This window comes from Melospiza georgiana, chromosome 6, assembly GCF_028018845.1.
Source record: "Melospiza georgiana isolate bMelGeo1 chromosome 6, bMelGeo1.pri, whole genome shotgun sequence".
In the NCBI taxonomy this organism is placed as follows: domain Eukaryota; kingdom Metazoa; phylum Chordata; class Aves; order Passeriformes; family Passerellidae; genus Melospiza; species Melospiza georgiana.
Genome location: NC_080435.1, coordinates 14,587,061 through 14,601,818, shown reverse-complemented (window position 1 = coordinate 14,601,818; position 14,758 = coordinate 14,587,061). Strand labels below are relative to the sequence as shown.

Below are 14,758 nucleotides of genomic sequence, written 5' to 3'. Positions count from 1 at the left end.
TAAAAGCCATCAATCTTCCTTACACCCAAACCACCAGACAAGTATGTACTTTTCTCACAGACCTCCTGTTTCACTGTCAGGACTGCTGTTTTTAATCAAGTCACAGAAGTACTCTCACATCAACAGGTTACAAGGTCAGAAACAGCCTCATAGCTTGCTATGAAAAAGGAGTGGGATTATGAGACAGATAAGCTCTTGGTCACAGGTGCTTACTTATCAATATCATCATTTTTGTTTCTACTTCAGAGAAAAGCCAAGATGCCAAGAAGGAACAAATGAAAGCTTTCTTGTCAAGAAGGTATTACAAGGGATTGTCTGTAGCACTTGGATAGCAAACTAAATATAGTTGCTAGGTGGGTATTTTTTTGCTGATCACCTGCAGGTATCTCTTTAACACAGCAAGTTGCTGGACTGAATGTTGTATTTTAAACAGTTGTTAGCCATTGTACAAAAAATGTTCCTGGGTTGGTACATATAAATGCAATTATATGAGTAGCAAATGGTAGAAAAATAAAAAATAAGATGTTTTTCTGTTCTCTGCCTCTTTTTCTCACATATGTGATACCTGCTTTCAAACTCCAGTCTCACTCTTCTAGTGGTTTCTTCACAGAACACTAGAATACCAGAATCAACAATGAACGTATGCAAAAAAATTTTTAAAAAGTTACTTACATATACCATATGTGTTTCTGAATATGTTCTAGCTGTAAAGGAAAAGAAAACAAGGAATTAGTGCTGTAAAATAGAAAAGGTAACTCTACAAGTCATCCTTATTCAAGGCTTATTCAAGTAAATCCAAAATTTCAGAGATGGACATATGCATACAACAGAAACTTTATGTTGCATAAAGAGCTGCTCATCCTACTGGAATAAATATCCATCCCTGTACAGTGTAAATGGCACTGTAATTCCAGACATAATTCATCAGTCAGGAGCAAGTCCCAGGCAAATGCTAAGTGCAAAGCTTCACAGGTAACTGTTTTGGAAATTCAAGCTTTTCCCTTCCCAAGTCCTTCCGTCTGTAATCTAACTGCTCCTTTTTGTATGAGCATAATAGCTGATCCTTTTTTCTTAAATTGCATTTCTAGTGTTGTTTTGGGGGAAAAGAGAAAGGAAGAAAGAAGAAAATAGGTTCAAACAGATAATTAACAGAATAATTTGTGCATCTGTGGTGTGACCTTCCTGGATACAGGACACATTCTAGACTGACTTCACATTTATCATTGAACTCTAAGGACCAAGCAGAAAAAGGTTCTATGCAATTTACTAATTCTGCACCTGAACACGATACCATGAATTTGTTTTACTTCCCTCTTTCCTGTTCTACACATGAGAATTTCACTATGCAATGAAGGACTGATTAAAGCTGAAAGTAGCCATGACCACCTATGGAAGGCAGATTCCACCAACATTACAATGACATCTTTTCCCACAAGCACAGGAGAAGGCAGTATGATTTTTCCAAGAGAAACCCTTAACAGCAGACAGAACAGAAGGTTCATATGATGTACATTCAGCAGAACCTTCCAAATATGTTTTGTTTTAATCATCACAGCAGAAAATAACTTTTCTTAGATGCCCAGGGATTATTTGTTATGTGGGAATTTTTTTATATTCATCATTATGCAGCACCTTTGTAGGTGCAGAACAAAATGCATACTCACTGCACATGGGCTCACATTTGTGCAACTTTCAGGGGAAAGACAGGAGAGAGCTGGAAGAAAACTCATATGAGAGGAAATCACAGACCAATTACAATGGTCAGGAAGAATGGTGACAGCTGTCCTGCTCTTATTACACTCCACTTCCACAATAATTAGAATCAGAGAGAAAAAGAAACAAAAAGAAAAGGATAGGAACAGACAAACAACAAAATCTCAAAGATATGAAGTGTTTGCCTCAGAGACCAAGGAATCAGAGACCTTTGTGCTATGGAACAGCTCAGTGTCTGAGAAAACAGTAAGACATGAGTTTGGCTATATATGAGATCATTTTTTTAAGCAAGTCGGGGCTTTTCCTGGAAACAAAGAAACAATGGAATGCAGCTTAGGAAAGCATGACAGGAGGCTAGAGGGAACAGTGTGGGAAACAAACAGCCTCCTCTAAACCCCAGACTGCATCAACACTGCAACCAGAGGTGTGGCTGGCACTCACATATCTGTCTAAGCAGCACCAATGCCCCCAGCACACACATCCAGCAGCCCAGGCAGACTGGCACAGCTTCCAGCCGTGGCACCAGCCCACCACAGTAACTCCCCTTCATCACAGTCCCCTGCATTAGGCAGTCCTCTACCCCTGCTCTCTTAAGAGCAAAGTGGAGTATTCCTGACACACTGTCACCTCCTGTGGAGATGAAGACATGATTTGGGAGTTCCCCCAACAGCCTGGAGACACAGGTTCTGTGCAAGCTGAAGTTCAATCACAGAACATAAGGAGAGCCTGTTTTGTACAGCTTCCATGGGGCAGGATTTTAGAATTGTTCCTTAACAGATGCATAGTTCTGTGAGGATCTGCTAAGGGGTGAACTGCGCCTCCTGTGCTGGTAAAACCACATCTACTCATTATTTCCCATACACCACATGGAGGGTTAGAGAGATTAATGATTTCAGACAAGATGCAGATGATACAGCTATGCAATGTCCAAGTCTCTTTCATGCTTGCTTTTCCTGCTGCATTTTTTGTCTCCATGGGACACTGTGCTTCTGTGTGCCTGTGATATGCAGAAACACCATGGCAAAGCAGACAACAGCACTTCACTTTCTGAGCTAGAGAGGGGAAAGGAAAGAGGGTCACCAGTCCATGTCTTAGTCACAGAGCCTCTGGGCTCCTTCAGAGAAGATGTCAAATGACTCCTGCCCGCCCCTGCTGATCAACCTCCTTCAAACTAATGAACACACAGCATTTTTCTGAAAGAGATGCCCCACTGCACCTTGGTACACATCTGAAGGTATATGACAGCTCTCATGGCTGCTGTTTACCCACACATCTGCCACTCAATCCACATCAAAACCATTGCTGTGAAATATGCTGAGATATCCCAGACATGAAAAGTATTCTACAAACCCATTTCCTATGCTGATTCAAATGTAATTGCATTGAAATATTATTAGAAGTGTGCTTGCTGCTGCCAACATCTTCACTACCGTTTTAAAGGTGATTAATTAATGCTTTGTTGCTTTTTGTCTGCATTGAAGTGACAGGAAGGTTATGGGAGGGCGATTGGTTTTGACAAGGAGAAGTCTGCACGCTTTCTACTGTGCAGTGCAGGGGAGGGAGATACACAGTGGGAGCTAATCTCACTCCTGCCTTCATTTAAACACAATGTTTAAATGTGTTTAAGTGACAAAGGCATTTAACAACCCTTCCCAGAGGGTTTTTCTTACTGTTTGCACATGAGTTTGCCCGGTTTAATACCATTTTATGGAAGCTGCAAAAATGCTGCTTCCTAATGCCTCCTAGTCACTGCAGGCAACTGTCTCATGACATCATCTCCAAAATAACAAAACATGCTCAGATCCACTGCACATGCACAGTCAGAGAGATTTCTGCAGGCTAAGATGCTGTTATGGAAGGAGAGGGAGAATTCCTTTATCATAGTTTTACGTAAAAATACTTCCAAATACTAAACCTGTACACTGAAGAAGCACGGAGGAGCCTCTCTCACAGATGAGAGACCCACTGTGATACAGAGCTGCACAAGCTCATCAGTAAAAGAGGTCTCCTCCCACAAAGAGCTTACGTCTGAATTCTAAGGCAGGGAACAACAGATGGAGACAGACAGGCAGATGGAAAACAAGACAGCGCTGTCTACATCCTCGGCACTGATCTCAGCAGAGCAGTTGCCAAGCTAAGAAGTTCTGCCCTGAAGAAAAACTTTCTTAAAGTCTGTGGATATAGATGAGGGCTTCTGAACTTGAACTCATGTCAAATTTCAAACTTCCCTGTCCGGAAGGAGACCAGCCTCAAATCCATCTGTGCATCCACACCTCAAATGAATCTTCTTCATCCAGAAGATCCCCTAGTCTGAGCTTTAAACCTACTGCGTAATGTCAAGACACAAAAACCCTGTGGCTTTTCTTGGCCACAGGGTTCAGGCTGGCAGTGCAAACAGCACTGGTAAAACCATTACCCATTTCAGCAGTAGCAGCTGTAATAAAGCAGCCTCCAGGGACCTTGACATGGGCAAGTATCACTGTCCTACGTCCACGGGGCATGAACAGGCCCTTGGCAGCCTAAATACTGGTCAATCAACTGGTCAATTGCCTCCATTCTACAGGTTGTAAAGTGAGAAAATTTAAATTATGGAATAGGCACCTAACCATAAGGCCTTCTACAGAAATGAATCAGGTGAGCTTTCCCTTCTTAACTTCTTAATATTCTTTAGATTCTGCATAGCATGATTAGTATCAGATCCAAGAAAAAACAAAATCAGAAAGCAGAGCGAAGATTCTGAAACTAGGTGCAATTAAAGCAATTTTTAGGTAATATTCAGGGATAGGTATTTTCACCTATGTGTACACCCAGCATAGAAAACAAGTCATTCTACTCTAGTATAAGATGTCAATGTAACAGCTTTATTGGAATAGTTTATTCTGCAATATCTGCTCTGATCCACCTTGCTCTAGAAACAAATTTTCAATAGTGCTAATCCATCTTTAAAAGAAAAGTGCCTCTGCCCTTTGTCTTCCTGGAGAAGAAAATACTGGCTGAGAGTACAACTGGTTTCTACTACAGGAGCTGTAATTCTCTGCTGTAGCAAGACTGAATCATTTGAAGAGCACATAACCACAAGAAACCTCATCCTGCAGTACTTTAGGCACCCAGAGCACACCTCCCTTAAGCCTTCTCAAACTTTATTACTACTTCACTTTTCCCTCCTGACACTATTCCTACTAGAAGGTTGTCCCAGAACCCCATGGATATACCTAAAATTCTTCTTGCTTCTAGCCCACTTTCCCTTAAAGCCATTTGACATATCTTTGGTTTTATGCCAGTATCTTCCTTTAGCTTAAACAATCCTTCTCTCCCTAGTAATTACCTCTAATGAATATGCAGATGACCAGTACAACCTTTCTTAGACATTATCTGTGTACATTAACTGAAGCTCTTTTTATGCCATACTATTCAGACAGGCTCTTTCAAATGCTGATCATCTTAGTACTCATTCTTTGTTTGACTTCACCCTTCATAAATATGGGTGGTCAGACACACCATCACCAGGAGCTAAGATCAACTTTTAATGAAAAGTTTATGTTTAATCAAAGAAAAACACAAATTCTTTTATTTTACAGCATGTTTAGTAAAACAGGCAGAGTAAATGAGAGTGGTCAAGGATGTCCCATTAACCATATTTGAAGCTATTTAACACATGGTGAGTGTGAACAATATTCCACTAAGAAATAATAAAGTCTTGCTCCCACAAATGAATCATATACAAAGAAAGGTAATGCCTGCTTCTTAAGGCTGGAAAGGGCCAGCAACAATAATTGTGAGTACCCTCCCCTCCATTAATCTTCTCAAGCTCCAACACTGAAGCAAATGATGACAGTTAAATGTGAATGCTGGTTCTGTTTTTGTTGATCATTTTAACAGATGGACTGAGGAAGATGTGGGTGTGCTGTGAAATGGCAATTACTGCAGGGAGGGAAATGCAGTTGGATGAAAAGGAAAAGAGATACAAATCAAAAAAAGAGGAACAAAGCAGAGAGGGAAATGGAAAATGAAAGAAAAAAAAATCTAGTCACCTTACATTTCACAATATTTTTCTGCTGAATTCACTAGTGAGGTATTGAGCAAACGATCAGTAATGGTAACAGCTACATCTGTGCTCATTGTACCCAAGCTGCAATTTTGCTCACATCTTTGTATAAATATCAAATTGATTCAAGTGAGATATTTTCTAGGAATAGAGGCTTCCAAATAAACCCATGTTTACACCCTTTTTCATAGGACACAGCTAAAATCAAATTCAGCTCTCTCCTCAGAATGAACTCTATATTCCCAGCTCCTGTGCAGTAAACAAAGAGCTCCCTTCTGCCTGGCAGTCAAAGCAAGCAGCTCACTAACAGCACAAGAGTGTGACAGCAAACCCACAGACCCTCAAATAATGAAAAAAAGACTGCAGCTAGTAACAAAGAACCAACCTTTCTTCCTCCCAGCTCTCAGCTCTTTAATATGTATTATTTCAAATTCTTATTCATAATTCAATGGTTAGTGTGTGGCAATAACTACCTGATCTGGGTTTTTTTCCCTCCCTAAGGAAGTAAGAGGTTAATTTTGATCAAGAAAGGGAGGGGGATGAGTGTCACTCTGAGACCTTGAATTACCTCAACTGCTTTCTCTCCTATGCATGTGCATTCCCAGCTGTATTGCACAACTCAAATTATTTAGGGTTATTATTTATTATTTTCTGCCCTGTGGAAAAATTCAGAACAATCTGAAGAAGGATCTAGCACTTGATGACCTGCTCCCTAACATACTCAGACCATTGGCACTTTTTTGAGAAAAAAACCCCAACAAAACAAGAGAGAAGCTGGTATGTTTACATCATGGAAAGGAAGCTAAGCTTGAGAGAGACTTTGTGACTTTCTTGGCCATGAAGAACAGCTGTCTCATCTCTCAGGATATTGCTCTAACCTCTGCAGTGTTCTTTCTGTGAATATACTTGTGAAAATGTTATTCCTTTCTTTAAAAATCTGTTTTAAAAAGGTCTTTTAAGGCGCCTAATATTTTTTTTTCAATCAGTGCTATTTATGTACTGCAAAATGTGATGGCTACTGGGTTTGCAAAATACTAGAAATAACATAAACTTTTCCCCTATGCCACCAAATAGAGCATGACCTGGACTGGTAATGAATGCAAGAAAAACCCAGATGTCAGGTACTATTTTAGGGAGTTGTGAAGGGAGTTTCAGTGAACTTCCTAGCAGAGAGGTGCCTGTATCCCAAAAGTATCGTCACAGCTGGCACAGACTGATGCTGTTGTTACCAATCTCAGCAGAGAGGCCAACCAGTGATCTGAGAGTTTATTTATAAATATTTTAGCAGACTGAAGAACCAGGAGGAGTTTTAAATTTACATTTCTTTATACATACTCCCACTCAGAATCTGTGAGCTTAGTAAATCTGTATAAAAATCATCACCAAGGCCTGACAATAGGATTTACAGGGGCAATCTACCCATAAAGGCACACGCCTCCACTGACAAGCAGGCAATCTTACTTTCCAAAATTATTTGAAAAGACAAAATTTCTTATTTTAATTGCCAATGTTTTTTAATTCCCTAAAACATTAACACAGCGTCAGTAAAGGATACAATCACTTCACAGTCCTCACTCTTGCAGGGTCTCTGTTGTAGTGATGGGATGTATCCTAGATGCAGACTCAGAGCTGAATGCCAGGAGCTCAACAATGTGGGACTAAGTGCTCAGGACCACAGGGCACAGGATGAAAGAGCAGACTGGCAGACACTTGCTCTGAAGGCTGCTAAAGGATAATGCAGAGCAAATGCAGGATAGAAAACAATGCAGCTTATGTGGCCTGAAGTGAGAAGCCAACACTTCTGCCAGAAATGTAAGAAAATCACCCTCTGTTTAATGGCAAATCTTCAAATACCAGTACTAACACTGTGACCTTCAAACACTTATATCATGCCCCCAGCAAACTGCTGTATCAGACAGAAGAATCAGACAGCTCAGGTGGACTCGAAAAGGTGTGAATGAGCCAGTAGTTCTGTGATAAGCTATGAGGGATTTCTCCTAAATGCTTAGTGTTACATATGAAAGGGAATCATGAGGCTACAGAAAAAACACAAAAGCAATCTGTCCTCAAGACTCAAAAGAGATGGTTTTCTTCCCAAAGACCCCACTCCTTGGCTCAGGAGGAAACACACTGGAATGCCACCAAATCACCAAGATACCTTCGCTGCTCAACCATTCCTGCAACAAAGCGAGAAATGAAGCCTTGCTCACGAAGCCTCCTTACCGTGAGACGTTTCGAGGCATCCACTTCAATCATCCCCCGCAAAAGGTTCTGACAGTCCGGGGGGATAAAATGGGGCATGTGGAACACTCCACGCTTCACCTTCTCCAGCAGTTGCCGCAAATTGTCGTCATCGAAAGGCAGGGCACCCTGCAGGGATGGGACAGAGCAGTCAGTGGGAGAGAACTGGAGACGGCCAAAGGAGAAAAGCCAGGATAAGCAGGTGAGAGAATGGAAAAGAGGAAGTCAGCTCATAATACATTATTATGAGTGAAAAAACTTTTTATCCATTGAAAAGACAAAATGTCTTAGTGCTGCTGTATTTCCTGTAACATAGGAGACAAAACTGAGGACATTGTTTTTTCTATTAGACCTTTAATTAGAAAATGACTACCAGTATAAAGTAAAATATAAAATATGAAATTGCCTTTCCAGGCAAATTCACCAAAGATGCGTGGATTGACTTAAATTCAGTTCAAGCTTTTGATCTGCTGGTATTCCTCCTGGGCATACTTTCACAGCAGCAATGTTTATCGTCTCCTTATTTTTAATCTTCCTGAGACACATTTATTGCAGACATTGAAAAGGAGGTGAACAGCTTTTGAGAGACTTTCAGTAAAGAACATGCTCTTTCTGACAGAGCATTAAAATGACACAGCTGAAAGAAACCCCAACCAACATTAGCCTTTGGAAGCAGCAGACATTCCACCTGTTTAATATACTCCATCCAGTTCCCATGCTGTGGTCGGGTCATCAGTTCCTATTGCTTCCCTACTGTAGCTCACTTACATGAATGGCTTGAAGTTTTTTTAGCTGAAACTACATTTTGAATAGATCATCAGCTTGCCACAAAAAGCAGCAAAAGACCTATCCTTGCTGCAAGGACAAAAAGGAAAAAGAGAAGTCGAAATCTTTAGGATAACTCTACTGACTGCAGCTGATACCCTTTTATAACAAGTCTGCACCTTCCTAGATATTCTCACTTCCTTCTTTCACTGCCTAATTCTAGAAGGTGCCGAGCTTCCTTGATTTCCAGGATGGCTTGTGGGAAGCTGCAAGCTGTCAGCTGCTGTGATAATGAAGTTTTAAGTTGTCAGCTCTGGCACTGCTCTTACTACAGTGAGTAGTGCATCTGTATAAGCAATCCTGTGTCTATGGTTTAGGGAGAACAACAGCTCATTTACAGCAGCCTCAGGAAGCCACCTGATGGCAGCCACGACTGGGCACTGCTTACTGGTGTTTGTTCATTCCAGTGGCCTTGAAGGCAGAGCCTCTCCCTGCCTTCTGTAACCAACCTCCGGAGTTACCTGCATTTTTCCTATCCATTCCAGACTTAAAGGAAAATCAATTCTGATAGTTCAGTACTTTGGCTAATGCAATTTAAGCCCTGATGAAGTCAGAAAGGACACTGTGTGGCATTTCCTGAAGGTAACAACTACATCTCTTTTATTACTACCATCTGCTATCATATCTTGATAGCTTTCGCAGGGTTTGTCCTGACATAATTAACTGGCGAGCTCTACACTTTCCATCAATGATTGACTTATTTCAATAATTCTTCAGGCTCATGTGTGTATGTAGGAACAGATGAAGATGCAGCAACAGACACCCAAGCTTGACAGAGAATCCCCCTGAAAATGAAAAGCCTGCTTGACAAATCCTAACCATCTTGACACATTTTCTCTTCTGTCCTTATGAATTCAATAAGTTATATTAAGAGCTCATTATATACTTTTATCAGCAATGAAAGTAACTGCTCAGTAAGAGATGACCAGGTGCTATCTAGTGTGACAGTTAAAATTCTTCCAATGCAACATCAAGATAAAAAAATCAAAATTTCAAAAATGTCAGTGAATTGTAATGACTAAAAAGAAAAAAGGAGTAAGATTGCTTAAGGGAAATTAAAGCATCATACTGAGATTACTTTAAGGTATTCTGATTTGAACCATTAAAAAAGAATCAGCATATCCTTTGATACAAAAAAACTCTAAAATTTAAAAGCATTTAAACAAAAATAATATCCAGAATTTATCTCATTTTACACTGTACAAGTGCTTTTTCCAAAATAAAAAATTATGTGAAGCAATTAGGTTTACTGATAAATGTACAAAAATATAATAATTTTACTTCAGGCTTGTTACTTTTATAATTATAGATGATCAGATAAACTATTACAGATATAAAGCACTTAACATGCACATTAAACCTATATTCATATAGAGTATTTTACCTACACGTGATATATGCTTGTATTAACATAAACGATATTTTCCTACATTATACTGTGGAAATTGGTAACAAATGCCAAGCCTATCTGCCTTCAGCTGGACACCCATTTGTTGGATGTTTAGGAGAGTTATAATAGAACTTCATTTCAGAATAAATTCCACAGAGGATTGAAACTCTGATCAAAAGAAGGATAAGTTAGACAATAGCACATTTTGAACACTTAAAGTATTACCGAGCCAGATGGAAACTAATTTAAACTTTGTACTACTGGCTCAGTTTTATATTCCCATGTGTACCAAATTAAAATGTAGCTCACTGCTTTCATGAAACAAAGATGAGGCTCTCAAGTCCTTCCCTGAAAAAATACTGCAGTTAATGTATGCATATACCTGCTGAAGCACACATATACATACAGCAGAAAAAAGTGAACACATCCCAAACCCAGCCATATCTTGATCCCGTGAAGGATGACTTGTTTGACACACCCTGTATCCTGGAGTTGTAACCCTACATATCCTTACCCATCAAAAAGCGTGGTGCAACATCACAAAACAACAAAGAGCATTCACAAAGACAAGTTTTTGATGGCTGCCTATGCTCTTGTATGCAGGGCAACAGTGTTTCAAAGAAACAGTGAAATATTCCTCATGCTTTTCCTTTGGGGCTGATGTAGAAATAAGAGGAAAGCATGCCACTGAGAGATACAAAAATAGAGGACTAAAAAAAACCATCCGTACATGATGTCAATAGAATTGCCATTAAATACAGCAGCACTTTCATATTCTTCTTTTCTTTTTAAAGGCTAGTGCAAGGAAGATGACTCACCACTAGCAACGCAAACAAAATGACTCCGCAGCTCCAGACGTCTGCTTTCCTTCCATCATATTTTTCTCCCTGCACAGCAAAGACACAGGGGTTCAAAAGACCGATCACTAGTAAATGAATTAATTATCCTTGAGGAATGAGAGAGGGGAGAATGGGAAACCCTACATTTAGTCCAGCTACCTGCTTCCCAAGTTGGCCTTCCCAACTAGGAGGAAGCCACTACACAGCCGGCTAAATGAAATTTTGTGAACATCAGCTTGCAGTCTTATCTGGGACCTGTGAGGAAAGGCTCAGAAGTGGGAGCAGGGCAGGAATGGTTGACAACTCACAAATTATTAGATCTGGTATTTAAACAGAGTAACAGGTACCTTAAGGACATCTAGCAGGTGTGTTTCTCTGCCTTGGTTTTTCAGGGAGCGTGTCACCAGCCATGTTATTTGAAAACTCATAGTATTGTCTGGACAGCCTCTCCTGTGTGCTTCCTGTTTGACTTTACAGTACAGACATGCTTTGGAAGAGGGCAATCCTGGGCACTGAAATCTTGGATACTTATTTTCAGAGGACAAAGGGAAAGCAGGGGGAAAAATATTGTTTAGTGGAAATCAACATCACTGACAGTCAACCCCAGCTTTTCTACTGAGATGACAGCTACATCAGAGACAGGAAAGCTGAGGGGACTATGTCCCTTGGGTCAAAAGATCAAATTAAGCCAGGCTCCTGTACTTCTGCCTGATCACATGGTGCAAAGGCACTGTGAGAATAACATACAATTATTTCCCAATGTGGCTTGATTCAGGGCTGACCCAAACAAACAAAACTCTATTTAGGTTTCTTGTGTCCTTTTCTTTCCCTCTGCCTTGGGCAGATTCCGTGTACAGAGGATCTACCTGGGTACTTGTAATGAGGGACACTTCAAAAAAGGTATTTATGTACACTAATATTAACCAACTTACCCGGATGACTTCAGGACAAGCATAATGTGGTGATCTGAAAGACAAAATACAGTCAAATGAGCATGTAACAGCCTGGTATTTATGGTTATGTGCATTCCCATTTTGTTTAGCAGAATGATGATGGATTTGCTTATACAGAATACAAGTGTGCAAACCAGCACATTTTTCCTTACCTCAACAACAGCATATTTCTAACAAGCTCAGAAAATGGTCAAGAACTAGCATAATTTACAACTCTATGGTCCTGCTATGAATTTCTTAAAAACAAGGAATGAAGGGAAGATGAGGCACATTCTGTGAGTATAAAATTCCAGCTCTCTAATCCCACCATTTAACTTGGCCTTGTATCTAACTAAAAGGAGGGCCCACACTGCAAAGCCTTTTACAGGAAAAAAGACAGATGCATCCCTAAACCACGTCTGGTGTCTCTTCTGCTAAGATGACTGTCATTTACACCAATGGTCACAAAAGCTGCCAATACATGATTGCAGCATGCCTTTTCTTTTTCTTTAAAAAAACAAAAAAGAATGGACAGTAGCACTATTACCTGGTGAGATAATATATTCTTTTCACATCCTTCTACCCATATATCTCTTGTTTGATTCCTGGCTGAGAAGAGTTAATTACTTCAACTTGCCAGGTAATAATTATAATTCCTAAAGATTATAGCCATGGCTATTTATTTTATAGCCTTCATTAAAGTAACTTGACAAGTAAAAGGGATGCAAACTGTCTGAAACCCGTGTGCAAATCATGCTATTGTTTATACTGACACTTCCCAGCAGTCCCTGAGCCTGTCTTCATTTGTGCATGTGTTTCTTGTGACAAATGCAATCATGGCTGGGCAATACCTGTCTCACAAAGTAATGAGCAAACCAGAAGAACAGCGAGGTTAGCTTTGTGCTAGGATGCTATATTAATGCCCAGTGAGACAGCCCATTAATTGAATTTCCATACACACTACATTATCTTGTGGCAAAATATCATCCCATGGGCACGGAATGCCCTGATTTGGTATCACAGCTTTTGGCAGAGCATGACAATAAACTCAGGGTACACTTGGGAGTGCGGCTACCTTGACAGCAAAGCTTCCATGAGGAGAGAGAAATGCACTTGATCCCTCAGAAATTTCAGAAAAAGTGGAATTCAGCCACTTTATCCAATATTTAATACAACACCAATCCTGGGCCCATTTAAAAGATGGGCTATTCACAGGTACCCTAACCAGTCTGGCTGCTCAGTAGTGCCTTAGTTTAGACTACATTTTAAAAACCTTGGTTCAAGAGTCAAAACAGCTAATGAAAGCCAGAGCCTCCCTCAGAGAGCTGGATGGAGCTGCTCACTGGAAGACCAGAAAGAACAGTCTTGTGTCTAGTGGGTAGGGCAGACTACCCAGGCTCCCTGTGTAGCTCTGTACTGACAGCCATGGAAACATAGACAAGGTTACTTAACATTTTTAAAAGCTGCAGTTGGCCTGTTTGAAAAAGGTGACCAGAAGCTCACCAGGAGTCTACTCTTCTGACTAAAGAAGAGCAATGCCACTGCAGTTTTCACACTACAAGAGAGAAAGTGAGGCCAGAGTGAGAAACTGAATAGCTTAATGTTATGTACAAATTCCCAAACTTCCAAAATATATTGTTTCCTGTGAATTTGCCTCTTTATGGCAAACCAAGACCTGCACTACACCTATTCTTTCCAAACCCCCAAAGTCTAAACCACAGAAAGTCACAACACTGGACTAACACATGATTTTGCAAGCTTTTAGAAGACAAATTATTCTTGGGAGAATGCTTGACTAGTGATGTTATCTTTTTCTCATATCTAACAGTGGAGTAGAGGGTACAGGCCATCCCTAAGGCACACACAAAGCACAAGTAAGGAGCAGCACCACAACTGGGACTGCAGCCCAGGCCTGACAAGTACAACTCTCACTAGTGCTGAACTGCTTACACAGAACACTGGAGGAGGGCAGTGTGGGAACTGTAGGGAACACAGTAATGCAACTGGAATTTGGAAAAAATCTGCATGGCAGCAAAAAGAGTACCGGACTTGCATAGATCAAGGATATCTGCCCAACTTACCTCAGAACAGAAAGGCCAGTTCTAATATGTTCTGTACATCACATTAGGCTTGAAAAATATATGGGAGCTAAAAGGAGTGCAGACACATTCTAGGTAACAGTCCAGCTCCCATCACTTACCATGTTTGAATTTCTTACTCTCACATGTATTTTAGGTTCTGCAAGGTACAGCTGCCTCTCTGCATGAGTCATGAACACACAGAGTAAATGGCTACTACAGGTGGTGCCTGTGGCTGACCTAGAAACTTTAGCCAGACTTCTCAAATCCTGCATGGCATGAACTGCTGTACAGTTCAGCAATATCCTTCAGCACAATCCTTTTTGGATAGCAATGGCACTGAAGTGCACTGGAAGAGTCAGTATCTCAATTTGCAGAGTGTTCCTGAATTTTTATTTGTATATTATGACTCCAACAAGGATTTCAGAACTCTTAATTGTGGGTGCTGAGCAGTGCAACCACCTTGAAAGTGCTAACATCCTTGAAAAGAAGAATGTAAGTGTTGTGAAGAACTCAAGATAGGTACATAAGTATTTATGTGTCCCACTAGCAAATGCCCTTGGAATGTTTTCCTTCCTGAAGTCTGCTTAACTGCAGTGGAATGTGCCATAGATCTTAAAAGGCACCACTGAAATTCTGCAAAAGTCTAAGAGTCTGGGTGGAGAAAATGTTATAATAAAACCTTTGAACAAGCT

At 40.4% G+C, this 14,758-nt stretch overlaps 1 protein-coding gene across 10 annotated transcripts in view; it reads right to left on the bottom strand.

Moving 5' to 3' along the window:
* The window catches only part of BRSK2 (BR serine/threonine kinase 2), a 304,344-nt gene that overhangs the window by 60,537 nt on the left and 229,049 nt on the right, over positions 1–14,758 (bottom strand). For all 10 annotated transcript variants that reach the window (XM_058027269.1, XM_058027271.1, XM_058027274.1 and 7 more), the window contains exons 6-9: positions 11,986–12,019; positions 11,033–11,101; positions 7,982–8,128; positions 673–704 (exon numbers count right to left, since the gene is read on the bottom strand). In XM_058027269.1, the coding sequence (XP_057883252.1) occupies positions 673–704; positions 7,982–8,128; positions 11,033–11,101; positions 11,986–12,019 (282 nt within the window). The remainder of the gene's footprint in view (positions 1–672; positions 705–7,981; positions 8,129–11,032; positions 11,102–11,985; positions 12,020–14,758) is intronic.